The following is a 23305-nucleotide window of genomic DNA, read 5'->3' on the forward strand; positions in this document are numbered from 1 at the left end:
TCGGAGCAAAAGAAACACTGGATACCAGTAATAAAAAGCCCTGTTCTTGCAATGTTTTGGCACTTATTAAATTCACAGCTTGTCAGCTACCATCTGAAAGAGGCCTGTATGAGGACAAAAAAAATTGCACTAACTTGGAACTATCTGCATATCATCTCTACTAGTAAACAGAGATGGTCAGTAAGATGCTGATTATTCTGAGTTGTTGAAAATGTTATCGTAATTTTAACCAAACGTATGCATGACTCAATCAAAAGCAGCATTTCACAGGTGATGTAGTTACAAGTTAGATAAAATTTCCATAAAATGTGCATCAACTCAAAATTATTAGGATATCATTGCTCATTTTTACCAATAAGATCTATAGACTCCTGCGGCCTGACGTCTGTCAAGTAGAAACTTGCTGCCCTACTAGTCTAATTATCCAGCTAAAGAAGCATTGAAAGGAACGGGACTGAAGCCAGTAACGATCTTACTTTTTATAACGTTATTTATACTACACTGGCTACGAGAGAATGAGTAAAACAACTGAACTGAACTATGGGGCAGCGTAAGTGACGTTTCTGACCTTCCGGAAGTGTCTAGTGACTTTCCGGCTCCGGAAAGATGGCGGCGCAGTGGAGAAGTGCACCTGCCGTCTCCAAAGCGGAGTACCTTAAGCGGTATCTGGAGCCCGGTGGTTCCGGAGGAGAGGATGGGGCTGCCAGAAAGAAGAAGAAAAAGAAGAAGCGGCAGGAGGGGAAGGGGTGAGGGCGGCAGATGTGAGCTGTGCGGGGAGAGCTGCACAGATTGGATCTGCTTAGTGCGGATCCATCTAGTTCCATGTGTGTGCATACAGTGTACACTGTGCTGGAGTGCTGATGACAGGCTCTCTGTGTTCCTATCGCCAGAGACAACATGAATTCAGTTGTCTTTAATGACAGCATGGCAACTATACAGACAAAAGTTACAGCCTGGAGACCAGCATTTAGAGTGACTGATTTCTCTGCAGTATACTGTTACTAGTATTTCTTAGTGTTAGGGAGGGATCACACATGTGTCTGCACAGGAACACAAGTGTGAATCCAGGCTCAGAGATAAAACATAAATCTCTGTGGCGTGAAGAGCTCGCTGGGCACTTATTAGTCTTCAAGGTCAAAATTAAAATAAGGCTATGAACACTGACTGACTGTATTTTTTTTTAAACGTATGATATAGTAGTGTGGCCAATTTATTGTTATTATTTAATTATGACTGTAGTTCTGCTTTATTAGAACTTTTTGTTGTTTGTGTCTGTTGGCTTTGGTGCTGATGACTGCCAGCAATCTAAAGTTTATATTCGGAACTTTTTTTTTTTTTTACGGATAACTGACACTTTTAATTTATACTGAATATTTTAAGAATGTATTATACTGGGAAAAAGTTCTTTGGAATATGAGGCATCTGTATTGTCATGAGAAGGGGGAGATTGTGAGTCTTTATGTTGTTTATTTTGTGTTATTTACTAACAGCATGCGGATAGTAGATGATGATGCTGAAGACTGGAAGAAAGAGCCTGTGAAGATAGAGGAGGTTGTGGAGGAGGAAGAGGACCAGCCGGTGGTAGGCAGTTCCACATATTCATAGAGATAATCTTTTCCTTTCCAGCCTATCTATAAATATTGGCTATAGGCATTATGACTAATGGTTACATCCAAGAGCTTTTCTGCAGAAGCTCTCATGGAAATAGCCAAAGCCTGACTACACTACAATATCAAAGGCTGATGTTACTGATATTACTGTTAGTTCTTGGTAATTAATTCATTCAATAAGTTAAGCTCCACTTCACTGTAATAAGCAAGCAGTAAATTAGAATAATTGATGTATTATTCATTGAGAGTCTTTATACATAGGTATTTTGCTTTATGACAAATTTAATTTGAAGTGGGATTAGACTAAAAATCATAGTAAAATGATAAAAGTGCTCTTTAAAGGTATCTTACCCATTCTACAGGCTTAATAAAGAATTATTTTAGCCTGTATTCTAGCTGTTTCATTATCACTACTGGTAGGTTAAAGGAGTAGAATGAAATAAAATCTTTTGGATTGGCTTGAGGTAGTCATACATCTAGCGATGATGGGCAGATCCAACCAAGACAAATCTCTCTCTTATCGAATCTGTTTATAGAGAGATCTGTCATCTACCCATACACCACAGGCCGATTCCCAATCAATTTCATGCTGAAATCGCCCTTATGAGCTGCCTCGCCGCTGTGCCCCACTCATGTCCACCGTGGCAAAGTGTATACATTACTTGTTTGCTGCCTCCGCTTGTCACCCGCTGCTCCTTGCGCATTCTCCTCTTCCACATACATGCACGCCCCATGCAGTGTTCTCCCCAGAAATTTGGCATGGAAAAGTAGCCGGGTGGGGAAGTATGGTCACTTTGTGTGAAGGAGCGTCACGCTTTTGGGGGTGGGGGGGGGGGGGGGAGTTGTGCGTGCATGTGCAAAAAAATCACAATAAGTGTCGGGTGGGGTGTTTCGATCACCCTGGGTGCTACCAGGTGCAGGAGAAGATTGTGCTGAGTGCTACTGGATAGGGAGGTAGTACCATTGAAAGGGTGCTGCTGATGTGGGTGAGGGGTTCATACTAGATGCCTCATACTGTGTGTTTCTAGTGGAGTGGGTTACACACTGGCTGCTGCTAATGGACAAGGGAGCATTTCCCTTTTGGGTGATATGGAGGGGGTTTCACACTGTGATGCTGATGGGGAGGTGCTGGTGGACAGGGGAATCTCAGACTTTGGTAGGAGAGGAAAAAAAAAGAATAATAATAAATATAAATATATATCCTCCCCAGCTTGCATAGGCAGAACAGACCATCAGAGTCACTTATGAAGGATTGCTGTCTGGACCTCACAAGCACACATATAGATCAATAAGAAAGCCATGTGCTTCCACTGGCTCTCGCCACGTTATGGCTGTAGTTTACACTACGGCTGACTCCACAGACAGCATTCCATCCCTCACCATGACCTGCCCACGATCCTGCACTGTGCTATAAATCACAGCCCACCACACTGCTCCGTCCCGCTGTCAGCTCTGCTATTACTCCCAACATGTGTTTCTCCACTGTGCTATGAATCACAGACCGCCGCACTCCTCCGTCCCGCTCTATGCACTGAATGTTGTGCATATAAATCTAACATTGATGTTCTGCTGGTCAATGTTTGTGCGCATACCTCTGTCTCTAGTCTGTGCACAGCCCATCCCTGCACAGCTCACTGACAGCCTCAGCCACGAGCCTCTGCAGTCACAGTGAAAGTCGGTGGCTAGTGCTATGGTGACGCCTCTCCATGCGCTGACCCACTAAGTGCACAAGCTCGCCGGGAAGCGTGAGATCTCGGGCGCAAAGGAGAAGAAGCGCGTCCTGACAGTCGGGCACTTGTCATGGAAGAATGCAGCTCGCAGTCTCATCAGTCGGGCGGTCATTTTTTTTCCCTGGGTGCTCCGCCCGGCTGATTGATCCTGGGTAGAACACTGCCACGTGGTTTCCTGGTAAGGGAGCATGTCTGACGTCACACGCGTGCCCTTACCAGGAAACCATGTGGGGCGTGCATGTATACGGAAAAGGAGAATGTGCCCGGGGGACAAGCAGAGACACTTTGGCACGGCAGACATTAGGGGGGCACAGCGGCGAGACGGCGGATGGTTTAGTCGATCATGGGGTAATTGCACCCGACCAACCAACTTTGGCCCAACCTGCATGCGCTTTCGACAATGCAACCAATTTCTGTCCCGAAATTGATCCCTTTGTTGGCCGAGCATGCACTTGGCGGCACCAACTTTCATCCAATTCGATAATAATAATCGAATTGGGTGGTCGATCGGCTGCCGAGTTGCCTGATGTATGGCCACCTTAATCAAATCTGATTAGAGAGAGATCTGTCGGCTCATACTCCACTGGCCGATTCCCAATCAATTCCTAACTGAAATTGATCAGGAATCACCCTTGTGATGCCGCATCCGACCACCTCGCCAACCCGAGGCTGTCCGCCCTAATGTTTAATGTCGTCCCCGCCCCTGACGTCCAGTGCAAGCGATACATTACCTGTCCGTAACCTCTGATTTTCTCCAGGCTCCCTCCACTGTCCATACAAGCATGTGGTTGCCTAGTCAGACGTCATGGATATCAGAGGAAGCCTGGGGCAAGTGGAGGTGATAGACAGGTTATGTATCTCTTGCACTCCGAATCAGGAGGTTGGGGGTTGACGGCGCTGGGGTTTTGTCGCTCGTCCCGATATGGCTTGCCGTTACCACCGTGCACCAGATTGAGCAAGTCGGCCCTACATCTTGCAGCATGTCCGATTAATGCGACCAATTTTGGCCCGAAATTGGTCGCTTTGTCAATTGGTGGCACAGATTTTCATCAGATTATAATAATCGAATCGGAGGGTCGATGGGCCGTCAAGTTGCCTAATGTATGGCCACCTTTAGACATTTGCAATCCTGTGTTTTCCCACAGAAGTAGAACTACCTGTGTTCCTTAAAGAGAATCTGTATTGTTAAAATCGCACAAAAGTAAACATACCAGTGTGTTAGGGGACATCTCCTATTACCCTCTGACACAATTTCGCCGCTCCTCGCCGCATTAAAAGTGGTTAAAAACAGTTTTAAAAAGTTTGTTTATAAACAAACAAAGTGGCCACCAAAACAGGATGTAGGTTGATGTACAGTATGTCCACACATAGAAAATACATCCATACACAAGCAGGCTGTATACAGCATTCCTTTTGAATCTCAGGAGATCATTTGTGTGTTTCTTTCCCCCTGTTCTCATGCACTGAAGTTTCAGGCTGCTTGTTTCTTCCTGCAAACAGCTTTGCCCTTGTCTGTAATTCTTCAGTATGTGAAAGCCCAGCCAGCTCAGAGGACGATTTATCCAGCTTGTAAAAGATAAGAGAGAAGAGAGAAGCTGCTCTAATCCTAAATAACACACAGGCAGTGTGCATAGAGGGGCCTGGAAGGGGGAGTTCATAGCAGAACCACAACACTGAAGAACTTGGCAGCCTTCCAGACACAGGCCGACAAGTCTGACAGGGGAAAGATACATTGATTTATTACAGAGACAGTGATAGTATAAAGTGCTGCAGTTAGTCAGAACACATTAGAATAGCTTTTGGAACTTGTAGGATGATAAAGAACAGGATGCAATTTTTGTTACGGAGTCTCTTTAACAGCAGGTTTCTTATGCCTGGGCAAATTGTTGGACAGCGGCCCTGAACCAACTTGTTAGAAGCCTGCCCAGTAATTTACCCAGGTATCCTTTCCTGTGTGCTGCTATTCATTAAATTAGTTTTATGTTTTGCTGTTGTGTTTATTTCCTATCTCGCAAATAAATATCGTTTTGATATACATTTTTAGTTTTGTGTTTCCAGGTAAAGTTCTTGATGTCCTAGTGATTTAAGTGAACCTGATATGAACATTGGGTCAAAAAAGCAGATACATAGCTAAAAAAAAGAGGGATCCTCCAGGCTTCCTGTGTCCTCATCACCCCTACTGCCACTTGCCGGAACATCCGGGTGGCGCTTCTCTTCATGCATGAGTGCACCTGTGCAGTAGCATGGATCCAGTTGTACACGTATGGCTTCGACTTTCTGCGCAGGCGTAAGATGGCAGTGCTCCTGCATGAAGAGTAGCGCAGCCAGGATCTTCAATTTGGCGCGCTCTTGTCTGATTTCTTTCAGGGTCAACGAGTGGCAGTGGTGATCCAGAGGACAACATGGGAAGCCTCTACAGGATCCACGGTCTTCCTTCTTCTTAGGTAAGTATACAGGTTTTGACCTAAGGTTCTCTGTGTATACAATTTTAAAGAAAACCTGTATCGAAAAAAGATTCCCTGGGGGGGGGGGGGGGTACTTACCTCTGGACCCGATTTAGGCTTCTCCTTTTCTTCCTCTTTCCCACGGTGGCTTTGCTGGGCCGCTCGAACGGCGGCCATGTAAATATTTACTTTCCTGGTTCCAGCGCAGGTGCAGTAGGGGCTCTTGGCTCGGGATCAGGTGGAAATGGCCGATCCCAGTCGGATCCGTTCTGCTGCGCAGGGGCAAGTATCTGAGCCGAGAGCTGCTAGTGCGCCTGCGCTGGAGCCGGGGAATATATATATTGCAGGCGCTTCTGCACCACAGCCTGACAAATTGTTGGCTGTGGCTTCAGTGGGGCCCAGCGAGACCATGGTGGGACGGAGGAGGATGGTGGAAGCCTCAATTGAATTCAGAGGCTTCTTCCTCCTAAGATAAGTATCCCCCAAGGACCCTTTTTTCCTCTATACAGTCTCTTTAAGTTCTATCATTGTAGAGAATAATAGAGCATTGTCACTGCGGCCTTTAAGTTGTGTTTATTATTGTTTTGGTGCATTCTAGGTTGCAGCATTTGTAGATGAACGCCCAGATGAGGTGAAACATATGGAGGAGTTCAGGAACACTAACAAGTGGAAACTCATTCAAAGTAAGTGTTGTACCAAAAGCAGAGATAATGGGCTCAATTTTCTATGCTAGTTTAGTATTGTCTTGTAAATATGTTTGTGCAGTGTTACCATACAAGATATTGTGAGCTGCTGTATACCTGCAACAACATACAGTACAGACCAAAAGTTTGGACACACCTTCTCATTGAAAGAGTTGTCTTTATTTTCATGACTATGAACATTGTAGATTCACACTGAAGGCATCAAAACTATGAATTAACACATGTGGAAGTATAGTACATAACCAAAAAGTGTGAAACAACTGAAAATATGTCATATTCTAGGTTCTTCAAAGTAGCCACCTTTTGGTTTGATTACTGCTTTGCACACTCTTGGCATTCTCTTGATAAGCTTCAAGAGGTAATCACCTGAAATTGTTTTTCACTTCACAAGTGTGCCCTGTCAGGTTTAATAAGTGGGATTTCTTGCCTTATAAATGGGGTTGGGACCATCAGTTGTGTTGTGGAGAAGTCGGGTGGATACACAGCTGATAGTCCTACTGAATAGACTGTTAGCTGCTTTTTTCTTGCCATAATACAAATTCTAAGTATAGAAAAACAAGTGGCCATCATTACTTTAAGAAATGAAGGTCAGTCAGTCCGAAAAATTGGGAAAACTTTGAAAGTGTCCCCAAGTGCAGTCTCAAAAACCATCAAACGCTACAAAGAAACTGCCTAACATGCGGACTGCCCCAGGAAATGAAAGACCAAGAGTCACCTCTGCTACGGAGGATAAGTTCATCCGAGTCACCAGCCTCAGAAATCGCAGGTTAACAGCAGCTCAGATTAGTGACCAGGTCAATGCCACACAGAGCAGCAGACGTATCTCTAGAACTGTTAAGAGGAGACTGTGTGAATCAGGCCTTCATGGTAGAATATCTGCTAGAAAACCACTGCTACGGACAGGCACCAAGTAGAAGAGACTTGTTTGGGCTAAAGAACACAAGTGTTTGCCCATTGTAAAATCTTTTAAATCCATGATTTTCATTCTGACATTTATTACATGGTGACATTTTTACTGTTGGCAGGTGATGTAGCCGCTGCATGCTTTTTTGGCAGTTGGAAACAGCTGTAAACCGCTATTTCCCACAATGCAACAAGGTTCACAGACAGGAAACTGCCAGGAGTACCACGGTGCTCAGAGTTTCTTGTGGGAGGGGTTTAACCACAATATCAGTCATACAGCGCCCCCTGATGGTCTGTTTGTGAAAAGTAATAGATTTCTCATGTAAAAGAGGGTATCAGCTACTGATTGGGATAAAGTTCAATTCTTGGTCGGAGTTTCTCTTTATAGAATCATCTCCAGGAAGATATGAAGGGAAATAAATCGATTTATGCATTGGAGAACGATATATTAAAAAAATAAATAAAAAATAAGCGCAGGTATGCAATCTGCACAGAGGAGGACATTTCTGAATCTATGATGAATTGATCTGGTCTATTTATTGTTGTGTATAGTTACAGCTATCCAACTAAGTTATACAGGTTTCTATGCTGAACATTTAAACATCTCTATGTTCTCTAGTGTTGCTTGTTGCATTTATATTTTGAGGTGAGTAATGTAAATGATTTATTACAGGTGACAGATCTCCTGAAGTTGATAGCTCTACAGTTACAGAATCAAGGTAATGTAGGAATTGTGAGCCAATCACTAGTTAGTGGTTTTGTAAATATATTAAGAAATCTCACTAATATTATAAATGCAAAAGTTTGGATGTTTGTGACTCAATCACGCAACAGTGGCTGAACAGATTTGAATGATATTTGACAGACACATAGTACATTACCTGGAATAACATATAGGATACTTTTTATCCCCATAACCGAAAAGTGGGCGGAGACCAATACAAATTTTACTGTGAAAATGTAAACTGCAGCCATTCTTACACTGTAAATGGCAGGGTTCTCTAATATACAGAAAAATGGGTGGGGCCTACAAAAGCTAATCAAAATTCAGCTATCGATTTTCAAGGGGAATATTTAATTGCTGCCATTCTTGCACTGTTAATGGCACAAGCCTCAAACCTGGTGCAGTTGGTCATTGGGTCACTGGGGTTCAAATTCAGAAAAGCGGGTGGAACCACAAACAGCCAATCGGATTTGTGTCATTTCAATGCAAATTATTGATGCCAAAAGACCGCAAAGCTCACTAACTAGGTCATTGAGTAATTGTGTGTTAGGGTTAGAAAAAGTGGGCGCAGCCAACACCAGCCAAATACATACCTGGGCAATGCCGGGCCATCAGCTAGCAAGAAATAATTGATGAAAGAAGTTGTCTTCAAAACATCTGTGAAAAGTAAGCACATTCCTCTTGTTTATCTTTTGAAGCTCATTTAAAGAGGAACTGCAGTGAAAATAATGTAATGAAAAAAGTGCTTAATTTTTACAATAATTATGTATAAATGATTTAGTCGATGTTTGCCCATTGTAAAATCTTTCCTCTCCCTGATTTACATTCTGACATTTATCACATGGCGACATTTTTACTGCTGGTAGGTGATGTCTGTGGAAAGAGATGATGCATTTTTGGCAGTTGGAAACAGCTGTTATTTCCCACAATGCAACAACGCTCCCACAGTGTGATGTCAGGACCTAGGTGCTAACATCATACTGTGGGAGGGGTTTCACCACAATATCAGCCATACAGAGCCCCCTGATGATCAGTTTGAAAAAAGGAAAAGATTTCTTGTGGGAAAAGAGGTATCAGCTACTGATTGGGTGAAGTTCATTACTTGGTTCCGGTTTCTCTTTAAACCTGGCTAAAGTGATTACCTATGCAGTGGTTGAAAAGCAACACCTCTGTACCAACCATGTTGTGGCTTTGGCTGCTTGAGCGCACACATTCTGCCCTTTGCAAACTCTTAGTTTAGGTGAGTCTGATTAAATGTAAAGGAGACATTTTTATATTTAAACTGTCATTTTATGTGTCTTTTAAACATCAGCTTTAAAGTGTAATTTTTTTTAATACAAATAGGGCACAGAGGCATGTTCTTTGCCTAATGACATGTCACATTGTCCTCTGTGCACTGCTCTCTATCCCCCTTCTCTTTGCTGCGGACCCCAACAATGTGACAACAGGATTGTTGCTAGATAACTAGGGTAAGGGGTGTCCCTAGCAAGAGAGGCACTACTGCAAAATGCCCCTTCCCCTCCTCCTGGAACCTCTTCCCCGCCTCTTCTCCTCTCCCCGCCTCTATGCCCCCCCCCCCCCCTCTGAGCCTCTCCACTGCCTCTTGCCATCCCCTCCAAGCCTCTCCCTGTCTCTATCCCGCCCCTCCGCAGCTCTCCCCCACCTCTCTGCTCTGTGAGCAGAAGCAGAGAGGCGAGCTGCAGCATTGTGACACCGGGGTCAATAAAAATGAAACTGGCAGATTGCTGGCAACAGGAGTGGCGGTAAGAGGCTCTACCTGATCTGGCTAGCCCCCGCGGATCAGATAATATTTTTTTTAACTTTATTCTTGGGATTGCTTTAATCAGTGAGTGTTTTTGCACTGTTTAGAATGTGTTGTGAAAGTTTCAGGTATCTTATTCTGGTCAGAATTTTAAAGCTGAATACTGGGAAGTCAGCTAACAAGCTCCTAGTGGCCTCAATTCACTAAGCTTAACTCCTGTCTTTAATAACTCTTCTGAGCTGTTTTACAGTTATCACCATGGTGATATAATTGTGATAACTGTAAAACAGCTCAGAAGAGTTATTAAAGACAGGAGTTAAGCTTAGTGAATTGAGGCTGTCTCCCATCCCCTGTAGTATAAGCACTTTTTTGCCATTAGGAACAAACTGTTCTTAATGGCAAAACACTGCCATGCTGTCTTTTTGTCTTGTGGCCCTGGACCTCCAGAAAAAAAAACCCTGGCCATCTAGGACACAATCGTTCCAATAACCCCGTGTGTGGGCACTGAGTCCTGTGGAGGGAGGAAGAGTGTAAACACATGACTTATTTTGATGCAAGGAAGCCTATGGGGGAGGAGGGGCTAACTGCTAATTTGTTAGCTAATTTTTACATAAAAGGAACCCAAGGTGAGAGACAAATGTAGGCTGCCATATTTATTTCCTTTTAAACAATACCAGTTGCATGTAAGTTGTGATCTTTTTCAGTCAGTAGTGTGTGGATCACACATGAAACAAGCATCAAGTTAAGGTAGCCATACACTGGTCGATCTGCCATCAGATTCGACCAACAGATAGATCCCTCTCTGATCAAATCTGATCAGAGAGGGATCGTACGGCTGCCTTTACTGCAAACAGATTGTGAATCAATTTCAGCCTGAAACGGCTCACAATCTGTGGTGGTGGTGGTGGTGATACCGCCGCTCGACCCCCCCCCCCCCCCCCCCCGCATATATTACCTGCTCTGCCGGCGCGAATCCCCAGGTCTCCGCTGTCTTCTCCGCTCTGGTCTGGTCTCCGGGTCCAACATGCTTCACTTCTTCCTGTCTGGGGGAAGTTTAAACAGTAGAGCGCCCTCTATTGTTTAAACTTCCTGCCGGGACAGGACGAAGTGAAGCATGCCGGAGACCAGACCAGAGCGGAGAAGACAGCGGAGACCTGGGGAGTCGCGCCGGCGGAGCAGGTAATGTATTGCCCCTCCCTTTCCATTATCACCTATGGAAGTTGAGTACCAATTGGTACCCCCTGGTTGAGGAGAGCAGCTCAGTCAGCATTTACAAGTTCAATTAAATCCTATTCATGTCTTGCCCAAAACAGTCAATTAAGCATAGTTATTTAACAAGCTCCTAAATGTTAACTTAATGTCTTTAAAGAACTAGGTAGAGCAAAATGCATGTACCATTTTTGGAAAAAAATGATTTAAAATGTCTGGAATTTGGTGGAAAGTGGTAGACTATTTGCTATTATTTGCTATTTTCATGCATGCTACTGTACTGCTTTCAGGATAAAGCTGGAGGAATCAGCAAGGGAGAGTAATCATTATTCAGACTCGCCAAGTAACTCTCCAACGCGAAGAATACCTGACTCTCCAGACTCATCGTTACCACAGAAGAAAAGACCTAGCTCTCCAGATGTCTCCCCATCACGAAAAAGACATGACACACCTGATTCTTCCCCATCACGGAAAGGAAGACATGATACCCCAGATCCCTCCCCGCCAAGGAAAGGGAGACATGATACCCCAGATCCCTCCCCACCAAGGAAAGGGAGACATGATACCCCAGATCCCTCCCCGCCAAGGAAAGGGAAGCAGAGCACACTAGATGCATCCCCACCACAAAAAAGACGACATGGCACACCAGATTCCTTGCGATCACGGAAAGGAAGACATGGTACTCCAGATCCGTCCCCACCACGGAAGGGAAGGCATGACGTGCCAGATTCCTCGCCACCACGGAAAGGAAAACGTGGTACATCAGATCCTTTCCCACCACGAAAAGGAAGACCTCATACACCAGATGTCTCCCCACCATGGAAAGGAAGACAAAACACACCAGATTCCACCCCGCCACGGAAAACAAGTCATGACACATCAGTTGCCTCCTCCCCAAAACGGAAAAGAAGACAAGACACGCCAGATGCTTCCCCACCACGGAAAGGAAAGCGTAGCACATCAGATCCCGCCCCACCACAGAAAGGAAGACCTCGTACACCAGATGCCTCCCCACCACGGAAAGGAAGGCATGACACACCAGATGCCTCTCCGCCAAGAAAAGGAAGGCGTTACACACCAGATGCCTCTCCGCCACGGAAAGGAAAGAATGACACACCAGATGCCTATCCTCCACGAAAAGGAAAACGTGACTTGTCAGATCACCTCCCACAACGGAAAGGAAGACCTAGTACACCAGATGCTTCCCCACCACGGAAAGGAAGACCTCGTACACCAGATGCCTCCCCACCACGGAAAGGAAGGCATGACACACCAGATGCCTCTCTGCCACGAAAAGGAAGGCGTTACACACCAGATGCCTCCCCACCACGGAAAGGAAGGCATGACGCACCAGATGCCTCTCCGCCACGAAAAGGAAGGCGTTACACACCAGATGTCTCTCCGCCACGAAAAGGAAAACGTGACTTGTCAGATCACCTCCCACAACGGAAAGGAAGACCTAGTACACCAGATGCTTCCCCACCACGGAAAGGAAGACCTGACGCACACAGTCGAAGACCTGAATCTCCAGGCCCTTCATCAACACAAAATAGGAGATATGACTCTCCAGGCCCTTCCTCACCCTACAACAGGAGACATAACTCACCAGACACTTTCCATCGCAGAAACCCACGTCAAGATGGAGCAAGACCTTCCGCTTCTCAAATGTCAAGACTAGCTTATGAGATGAATTCTCTACAGCGTAGCAAATGGGATTCCCCAGGCTCTTCTCCTAAGCAACAGAGCAAGAACAAACTGAGTTCATATCACTCAGACTCTGCTTCATCTCCTCACAACAAGAAAAGACAGCACTCTACAAGTCCAGTAGCTGTCAGAGATAACAGACAAGGCTCCTTTCCTCAGAAGTACAGAGAGCGCTCTCCTAACCTTTCTGTTAAGCCTGATAAATATGATGAGAAAAGGTCAAAATTGAATATTGTGAGACGTGGTCATTCCCCTCATCACTCTTCCAAGCAGCATGGGTCTGATTCTGACCTTTCCCCTCCTAGAAGAAGGGACAGATCACCTGCACAAGACAGGCAGAAAAAAGGTGCATATTTATGCTTTTGTTGTAGCTGATGTAGTTGTAGTGTTTGTACACAGTAGCATATTTAGCCTTTAAAGCGGACCTGAACTCAGACGTCCTCCCTGCTCTAAAAGATACGCAACAGCATTATAACCTTTAACCACTTGAGGACTGCGGTGTTAACCCCTCCCCCCCTTTCCAGGCCATTTTTACTTAATTGGGCCACTGCAGCTTAAAGGGATACTGTAGGGGGGTCGGGGGAAAATGAGTTGAAGTTACCCGGGGCTTCTAATGGCCCCCCACAGACATCCTGTGCCCGCGCAGCCACTCACCGATGCTCCGGCCCCGCCTCCAGTTCACTTCTGGAATTTCTGACTTTAAAGTCAGAAAACCACTGCGCCTGCATTGCCGTCTCCTCGCTCCCGCTGATGGCACCAGGAGCGTACTGCGCAGACCAAAGACCATACTGGGCTTGTGCAATACTCTCCTGGTGACATCAGCGGGAGCGAGGATGCAGCTGCGCAGGCGCAGTGGTTTTCAGACTTTAAAGTCTGAAATTACAGAAGTGAACCGGAGGCGGGGCCGGAGCATCGGTGAGTGGCTCCGTGGGTACAGGATGTCTGCGGGGGGCCATTAGAAGCCCTGGGTAAGTTCAACTCATTTTTCCCCCCCCCCTACAGTATTCCTTTAAGGCAAAGCTGCAGGCCCATACAACTCAGCTCACAAGTGATTTCCCCCTCCTTTTCTCCCCAGCAACAGAGCTCTCTGTTGGTGGGGTCTGATGGCCCCCACATTGTTTGTTTTTATTTTTATAAACATTTATGTATTTTATTTTTAAATGTTTTACTTTTTTTTATTTTTATTATTATTATTATTTTTTTTAACTTTCCCTCCCTCCCTCCCTCTCCCCTGCCGGCTAATCACGCGATCGGCTGTCATAGGCTTCTGCCTATGAGAGCCGATTGCTCTCTTGTCCTCCAGGGGGACAGACATGTCACACGGCTGTCCCCAGTACAGCGCTGCTGCTGATTGCAGCGCTGTTCAAAGCAGTTAGACGGCGAAACTGCCATCTAATAGTCTCCCGAGCGGCGATCGCCGCACAAAGACTGAAGGCGGGGCAGAGCTCCGCCCCCCGAGCAGGAGCTAGCCCCATAGAAGACAGTTCACGTCAATGGGCGTGGAGTGGTCCTGGGGCGGCCGCTCTGCTCACGCCAATTGACGTGAAGCAGTCGGCAAGTAGTTAAACAACATTTGTTTGTTACAGCTGATATAAATCCTAAAATAAATCTGCACAGTTTCTACTTCCTGATTCATGGAAAGAGACCTATTGTTATACCCCATGCTTTCAAGTGGGCTTATCTGCCATCTCTGCCTATGGCAGTCATGTGACACAAGGGAGAGATGACATTACAATTTGATTAGATACAAATGAGGGGGAATTAGACAGGCTAAACTCTCTAAATACGTACAGGGTGCATTTCTCTGTTTTCCTTCTGTCCTGTGCAAGAGTTCAGGTCCACTTTAAGTAAACTTGGTCCATAGAAACTGAAGATATGATGAGGGAAAAAGACATAATCCGTGATTACCTTCTGTTGAAACTGCTGGCTGAAATGAGTACTTATAGAGATATTAGCTGCTACACTAAGGCTGCTTACACACAGGGACGTTACAGGCGCATGTTAGTGCGCCTGTAACGCTCCCCCAACGCACAGCAATGTAACACAAGTGGGCTGTTCACACAGCCCACGTTGCGTTACATGTAACGCTGCATGTTCTCCCGAAAGTGCAGCATGCTACGGCGTTAGAGCGGCTTAAGCTGCGTTAGACATGCGCAGTCATGTTGGGGAGGAGCGGAGAGCGGTCAGGCACATGGCTAATTAATATTTACTGCACGTTGTGACGTTCAGTGTTTACTTCCTGGAGCGGCAGCTCTGTGCGGTGATTGGCCGGCGGGACCACGTGATGCCGCATGCGCACAAGAGTACGCACCACGGACGCCAGAGTGAGCTGCACAACGCGGCTCACTCTGACGTCCACATAGAAGAGCACCAGACGTCGCGTTAGGTGCACGTTATGCGACCTTAACGTGGCACCTAACGCAACGTCTTAGTGTGCAAGTAGCCTAAAGGTGAAAGTAAGTTGAGTGGAGCTCATGAGCTCCTGTATAATTGTGATGAGGCCACCAATTGCAAATTACTCCAGTAATGTATATCTCTGAAACTACTGGTAGTTTTGATATGGAGTTTCCATATAATGTAACCTTGGATTATGTATTGTAGTCCTCTTGCATTCAGTTTTTGTTCTCAAGATAATCTGATTAAAGGGCGGCGCTACCTTTATGCATTTTTCTATGTACATTAACTCATTTAGGGCTGTGCATCTCTGGCCCCTTATGGATCAGAGCCTTTATTTTTTTTTTCTTTGTGATGACTGTGATTGTTTCACAGGGTCCTGACCGTGGTACATAGAGCTGAGATTAGTGCCGGCGGGGACACACAGCCGTGTCTCCTGCAAGGGAGGCGGTGTAGTCAAATCTGTGCAGCATCAGGCTTAAGCAGGCACAAGTGTGGCACAGGTTTTACTAATGGTGGTCCGGAAGCAGTCAATATTCAGAGCTATGTAACTGATTATAATCATAGTTTAATTTTTAGTTTGTTTTTTTTTAGTTTTTTTTTCTTTACTTTATTAATCCTGTGAGGAGTTACACTGAAGCTGCCATTGCTAACTTCTCACAGTACTAGCTTGATTATAACACATAGCCTCTGGTTGTAACAATCTGGTCACTCATCTGGACCAAGTATGACAATGTAAAGCATTATAACACCTGACCTGTGCACTTGTTTCAGGTGAGGCATTTAAAGGGAACCTAAATGACATTGGACATGAGATAGACATGTGTATGTACAGTGGCAAGTATACTCTGCTGTGTTCTCTTTCTTCTTTCTCTGCCTGAAAGGGTTAATATTCAGCTATGCAACTGACAGTTTTTTTCCAGTCGAACTATAGCATCTCTCACTGATAATTACAACCATAAAACACTTTTTCTGGCAGAGAACTGGGCTTCTGAGAGCAGGGGATAGATAAAAAAGGTCAATAGTTCATATATCTTATCTCTCTGAGACACAGGACAAACTGTGTCATTAAGCTGAGATAAAACCATAAATCTACTTTTTTAAAGTTTTTAACCCTAACATTTAACTGTGAGATATCTAATAGTCTTTTTAGGCGTACGAGGATAGATACAATTGTTTGTTTGTTTGTTTATTTATATCATCATGTTCACATTAAATAACTTTTATAGTTATAGGATCAGAAACATAGCATTTTAAAAGGGAATCGGTAATTCCTCTGTGTGATTTCTGAATGGTTCAGCTGTCCACTATCTATGGATGACCCCCATTATATTGTCGTGTATGCACCTAAATAGGCTAATACTAGCCTACATATTTACAATATTTACCCTTTTTTTAACCTTTTAATACAAAGCCATGCGACAGAGAACACCGGATTCAGACCTGTCCCCTCCACGGCATACTGTGAATAGGGATTCGGACTCAGACCTGTCACCTCCTCGTCATTCCAGGAGAAAAAGTTCAGACTCCGACCTCTCTCCTCCGCGTACTCGAAAGAAAGATTCCAATTCAGACTTGTCACCTCCTCGTCATGCGAGAAAGAAAGACTTGGACTCACAACACAGGTCTAGAACAGAAAGAGCTACTGGATCCAAAGTAAATGTTTAGAAAACCTCATTTATTAAGGGGTTGTGTTTATCTTACAGATGTATTATTTGTCTTAGTAAGTTACTGCCTACTAATACAACCTGTCTGGATCTTTCCAGCTGGAACCCAGCTACTGGAATTTTTTTCATTCTGGTTAGTATAGAAAGCAAAGAGAACTTTCTAGAGCTTTTTACTGCTTTTGGGCCTCCTGAGTTTTCTTCAAGGTGATATTTCCACATGCATTTTAAAGAAAACCTGTACTGAAAAAAAGTTCCCCGGGGTACTCACCTCAGTAGTTTTAAAGAGAAGATGAAAATGTATCTACTAGGAGAAAAAGTTAACTGAATAAGGACCTTTGTGTTGCAATCAGGGAAATCTTCCCTATAACCTCCACGGATCTACCATAAACTTGGGTGGTTGTGGGGGCTGGGATTGAAGTATAGGTATACAATACTAAATGGATGTTCTATAGCTTCCAAACTACTGTATATAGATAAAATCCTTTGTTACTGTCCCTGCCCCTTTGACAGATTTATTGGTGCTAGTATAGTTTAGGGGCCGCAGCAGGAAACCTCATAGGGAAAAGTTCTTCAATCACAGCACCCTCTAGAGAATGAGGCATTGTGATTGGCTGAATCGTGTGGGCTTAGTTTACCACAACCTATCTGAAACCTAGTAGTTCGAGATGGTGCTGTCCCCCCAATCGCATTAGCAGAATCTAGCCCCCGCAATGATCTGCTGCTTCTTTCAGAAACAGCGAGATCATTGTGCGTCTCCCAGCCTCCTACTGCTTCCTGTAAGCGTCCTTCCGGACGCTTACAGGTCGCATGTAAACAAACACTCTGTGGCCATCTTGTGGCCAAATAGTAAACTACACCCTAAAAGCATTTTACATATACAAACATTACATTTACACAATAAATTAACTCATTACCTCCCACACTCCCCAATTTTTTTTTTTTTGTAATTAAAAAAAAAAAAAAAAATACAATAAAAAAAAAAACATAAATAGTTACCTTAGGGACTGAACTTTTTAAATATTTATGTCAAGAGGGTATAACACTGTTACTTTATAAACTGCGGGCTTGTAATTAGGGATGGATGCAAAACTGAAAAAAATGCACCTTTATTTCCAAATAAAATATTGTCGCCAAACATTGTGATAGGGACATAATTTAAATGGTTTTATAACCGGGACATATGGGTTAATACATTTCATGGGTTTTAATTACAGTAGCATGCTTTATTTAAAAACCATAATGGCCGAAAACTGAAAAATAATATTTTTTTCCCACATTTTTTCCTATTTCCCCATTAAAACACATTTAGAATAAAATAATTCTTGGCATAATGTCCCACCTAAAGAAAGCCTAATTGGTGGCAAAAAAAACAAGATATAGTTCATTTCATTGGGATAAGTAATAATAAAGTTATAGACGAATGAATGGAAGGAGCGCTGAAAGGTGAAAATTGCTCTGGTGGTCAGGGGGTAAAACCCCTCAGTGGTGAAGTGGTTAAAAGAAGGGCAGTACCGCTACAACCCTGTATGTCCTGAAGCAGAGCACAATCAAGGACAGCCAATCTCCACCGACGACATGAAACAAAGATCTGCACAATGCTAGGATTACTTTTATATAAGGATGAGATCACACAGCATTTTTCATCTGTGTGATTTTAGGTTTGTGTATTTGGATAAGTCCTTCAATAAAAGCAAGAAATATAAATACTGTATATCCTCAAGTATAATTCTAGAAATTTAGGTCTGATTCACTTCATAAAAGTATAGGGGTCGACTTGTACACAAGTCATAAGCAACACTGAGCACGCTGGGTAATGTGTGTACTAATTGTGACCTTCCCATTTGCAGCAATTTACCCCGTGGTAAGTGATACTTTGAGGAAAGGAGATGCCAAGAAAACACAGGTCTGAAAGTCCCAGCCACAGCAAATAAGGAAAGGGGCAGAGGACAAATACTTAGGCTGCAGGGGGGGGTGGATAATTGCAGCACTTGGGGGCCTGGAGGAGGTATTGGCTGCACTTAAGGGACAGTGGGGGTTAATGGCTGCAATACTGTATGCAGTGCAGTCATTAACCCCTACTAAGCCTCAAGTGCAGCCATTAACTTTGCTGGGTAGACTTAACTTGAGTCAATAAAAAAATCCAGCTTATATTGGAGTCGATTTATACTTGAGGTCGACTTGTATTCGAGTATATACGGTAATACATACCCCAGAAAACTAATTGCATATTATATTTCAGTTTGTGAAAGCCCAAAATGAGGGAAAAAACTACTTTTTTTTTTTTATATTGTCCCGTTACGTAACCAATTTCCCTCATGCACAGACACATCTTAGTTGTTATTTTTCTCTATTTTGAATACTTTATACTCTGTTTAAATGTTAGATGTTGTCTGGTGGCAGAGCTGGCCTTGTGTCTGCTGAGGTTCTTAGAGAAGAGAAGGAAGAGGAGAGGAGGGGACAGAAGGACCGTAAACATCTGGAGGGTAAGTGGATATCTTCCTGTATAGAAGGCATTGCAGTTTTCCTTCACATAGCTGTGCCACTATCACTGGTTGATGTAGTGAATGTGAACATGCATCTCTGTATAGTCATTAGGGGCTGCATGTATCAGATTGTCATGCTCCCCAATCCTTATCCTGAACGTATTCAACATAGCACCAAGTTAACTTGGGTGGCGTGATGCGTAGTGCACAAGTGACCAATTGCTAGGCTGATAATAGTTATTGGAGTCTGGAGTCATATGAAAATCTCGAAGCCCTCAAAGTACATCTGAAGTGTGAGACATATGGTGTATGCCATATGTATTTCCTTTTAATCAATACCAGTTGTCTGGCAGTCTAGCTGATCTTTGGCTACATAAGTGTCTGATTCACACATCTGAAACAAGCATGCAGCTAATCTAGTCATAGGCCTGGAACCCACTAGAAAGCGCATTTTCAGCTGTTTTCAGCATTAGCAAATGCTTGGTGAATTGACACCCATGTCTTCCTACTTTGCTTTTCCAATTGACAATCTCACGCTTCCCATTTTGTTCTCACCAGCCATCTTGATATCTTTCTTTTTAGAGGACTGTTCTGAAATAACTGCAATGAATATAGTTATGAACTGATTAACCCATTAGCAGCCAAATAAAGTAAAACTATGTTTGGCTGCAGGGCCAACTTTTCCTGCTGTTGGGGAAGTTTGCCTTCCCCAGCCTGGTAGGCTCGGCGGGGTATGTGGCCACAAGGGAGAGGGGGTGGCAGGGGGCTTCTATACATACCAGTACAATCAGCTTCTTCTCTCCCCTTCACCACGGCAGTGTCCAGCTCTGAACTGAACATTTGAACTGTCAACAGACAGGCCCAGCAACATATTCTGAAGTGCTCCATCTTGAAATACATGTGGGCTTGCCTAAATCGTTTCACATTTGCAATTAATTCTCTTCACAGACGATTCTCAAAACGCAGCAACAGTTTTTAGGGACAAGAGTGGCAAGCGTAGAGATTTAAGGGCGGAACGCGAGAAGAAGTCTGAGAAGCAAGCCTTGCAGGAGAAGCGAGATGAAAAGTATGCCAAGTGGGGCAAAGGGTAAGAAAAAAAATGACTTCTATCAGTAACAATCATTAGCAGTGATAGATCACAAGGGAATAACTGAGATGATGGCAGGATGATGGTAAAATCGGTGCTTGGAATTGTTAGCCTCCTACATAAAATAGGTGAACCAACTGTGGAGAATACTAAGGCCCAGTTCACATTAGCATTAAAAAATGGACCATAGGAGGAATGGATGCGAATAGACCCAATGTTTACCTATGGAACCGTTCACATGCGTCCGTGTGTATGGATCCGTTGCGTATGTTCCGCTGAACGGAACGCAACTTTGCTGCAGCACCTATTTTTCCGGACCGCTGAGCTCAGCGACCGGTAACGGAAGATGAAGCCCTGCATTGGGGGCAATGAGAGAACAGTCCGTTTCTTCACACTAGTTAGATAGGGAGCAAAATCCACTGGTGTTGGGGGTCTGGGAGGATATGGGGACACGACGGGGCTGTACCTGAGTGGGTGGGTGAGGAAGGGAGGGTGCAGCAGCCAGGCGGGCAGGTGAGGGAGGGTTTAAATTTACTCAGGCTTCCGTCTTTAATTGCTGCCGGGTGATTTCTTCTAGGCTTTAGTCTTCTAAAGCCTCAATTGCGTCCCACCTCACGTCATGTGACTACACTTCCTCCTTCAACTCGGAAGGAGGAAGCTGATAGTCGCAAGATGCGAGGTGAGATGCAATTAAGGTGGAAGAAGACTGAAGCCTGGAAGAAACTGCCCGTCTTCAATTGCTGCCGCCTGGCAGCAATTGAAGACGGAAGCCTAAGTAAGTTTTAACCCTCCCTCCCTCACCCACCGACTGCTGCAACAAATGTGGCAACGGTGTGTAAACGGATCCAATCAACCGGTGATCAGATCAGTTTTCACGGATCTGTTTGCCAATGTGAACCAAGCCTTATGGATCCATTGAAGATCAAAACTGATCAGTTGGACTTAATTGCCCATTGTGCACCGGGCCTAAAGCTCAATTTAGCATCAGTCCTCCTAGGGGCTGGTCAGATTCTGAGCCACTGTTATGCCAACAATATATACTGTATTTGTAATGTTACAGATAGACTAGAATCCTTTTTATATCAGAAAGTATTTTTAGTTTTATACAAAGAATATACAAAATTACGTAGAACAGAGTAATAACAACAAGTATTCAAATAACACATTAAGCATTGACCATCTGAAGTGTATTAACATAAAAACTGCATACTGCCAGAACTTGTGATATCACACGTCATCACGCACTTTTAGCAAAACACATCACTGACCCATTCACTATAGTGAATGAGATCACAAGTGCAACGCAGATGTTGCACTCCTAACGCATGGCAGAGAAATGTAGTGTTGTGTGTTGTGGTAGGCACCTGCATTGCCCACAGCGTTAAGGCTCATACACACATCAGACTATAGTCTTTGGAAAATGAAAGATCACAGACCAATTTTACCCCCTTCCATGTAGTATGAGAACCATACTCTACACAGTCTATTCTATGGAGGTGAACTCCCCATTAGATAGAAATCTTTGCAAGATGCTGCACACATGCAACAGATCAGTATCTGCAAAAGATCTGTTTCTGCAAAATGCATTCATAGCCTATGATATCTGCAGATCCTCATACACACCTTGTTTAACATACATTCATCTGCAGATCAGATCCACCAGGATGGATATTCAGATCTGCAGATGATTGTCTGATCTGCAGACGAATGTCTGTTAAACAAGGTGTGTATGAGGATCTGCAGATATAGATTATGAATGCATTTTGCAGGAATGGATCTTTTGCAGGAACAGATCTTTTGGATGTGTTCAGCATCTAGCAAAGATTTCTATCTAATGGGGAGTTCAGCTCAATAGAATAGACTGTGTAGGTATGGCTCTCATACTACATGGAAGGGGGTAAAATTGGTCTGTGATCTTTCATTTTCCAAAGACTATGGTCTGATGTGTGTATGCACCTTTAGTTGGAGGTCTTAGACCTAACTACCAATGAACTCTACTTCACCTCTCTTTCCCCCCCCCCCCCCCCCTCTATTCTGAGTTATGCGGCACACCAGATATACACTGTCCCTAAACACTGTTGTATAAGGCAGAATACAGACTTACATGAGCTGTACACTACACTGGATACATAGTATATCTACAAACTAAGAGCCATGCATAGGCAGAAGTTGTTTAATTTTTTTTTTTTAAGTTCCGCTAATCTGCATTCACAATGACAACAAAAACACATCCATTAGACAGAATGAGTTAGTGGAAAGGTGATATAATTGTAGCGATATAACTATATAAAATATACATTAGGGTGAAGACTGAGAATGTTTATTACTGTAAACCTATGAAGTAAAAAAAAAAAAAAAAAAAAAAAAAATAACTAAAAAAAAATACAGACTGAAAGGTGATGAGATGATGAGCTCATTAATTTTTTTTTTTTTGTTAGTTTGGTGCAGGGGGAACAGCAGCGGCAGAAGCTGGAGGATACTGCTCGAGAGATGGAGAAGCCACTGGCTCGATACATTGATGATGCAGACCTAGATCGCATGTTGCGTGATCAAGAAAGAGAGGGGGACCCAATGGCCAAATTCTTAAAAAAGAAGAAAGAAAAAGAGGATAAAGGAAAGAAAGGTAATTGTCAACAAAAACAACTCTAGTAGTCTATGGAATAATGTAGTGCAGGAACTGCATGCTCCCAGTATCTCACATACACATTCTTCACCCTGTTTAGATAAAATTTACTTTAACCACTTCACCACTGAGGGGTTTTACCCCCTGAGCACCAGAGCAATTTTCACCTTTCAGCGCTCCTTCCATTCATTCGTCTATAACTTTATTATTACTTATCGCAATGAAATGAACTATATCTTGTTTTTTTCGCCACCAATTAGG

The 23305-nt window shown here is 43.9% G+C and overlaps 1 protein-coding gene across 1 annotated transcript in view; it reads left to right on the top strand.

Moving 5' to 3' along the window:
- The first annotated feature begins 589 nt into the window (after nucleotides 1-589).
- The window catches only part of BUD13 (BUD13 homolog), a 33961-nt gene continuing 11245 nt past the window's right edge, over nucleotides 590-23305 (top strand). The window contains exons 1-9 of the mRNA XM_068240924.1: nucleotides 590-746; nucleotides 1491-1581; nucleotides 6383-6467; nucleotides 8065-8110; nucleotides 11377-13136; nucleotides 16599-16840; nucleotides 19235-19334; nucleotides 20283-20421; nucleotides 22860-23044. Coding sequence (XP_068097025.1) covers nucleotides 607-746; nucleotides 1491-1581; nucleotides 6383-6467; nucleotides 8065-8110; nucleotides 11377-13136; nucleotides 16599-16840; nucleotides 19235-19334; nucleotides 20283-20421; nucleotides 22860-23044 — 2788 coding nt within the window. The 5' untranslated portion in view covers nucleotides 590-606. The remainder of the gene's footprint in view (nucleotides 747-1490; nucleotides 1582-6382; nucleotides 6468-8064; nucleotides 8111-11376; nucleotides 13137-16598; nucleotides 16841-19234; nucleotides 19335-20282; nucleotides 20422-22859; nucleotides 23045-23305) is intronic.

This window comes from Hyperolius riggenbachi, chromosome 6 (genome assembly GCF_040937935.1).
Source record: "Hyperolius riggenbachi isolate aHypRig1 chromosome 6, aHypRig1.pri, whole genome shotgun sequence".
NCBI classification, from domain to species: domain Eukaryota; kingdom Metazoa; phylum Chordata; class Amphibia; order Anura; family Hyperoliidae; genus Hyperolius; species Hyperolius riggenbachi.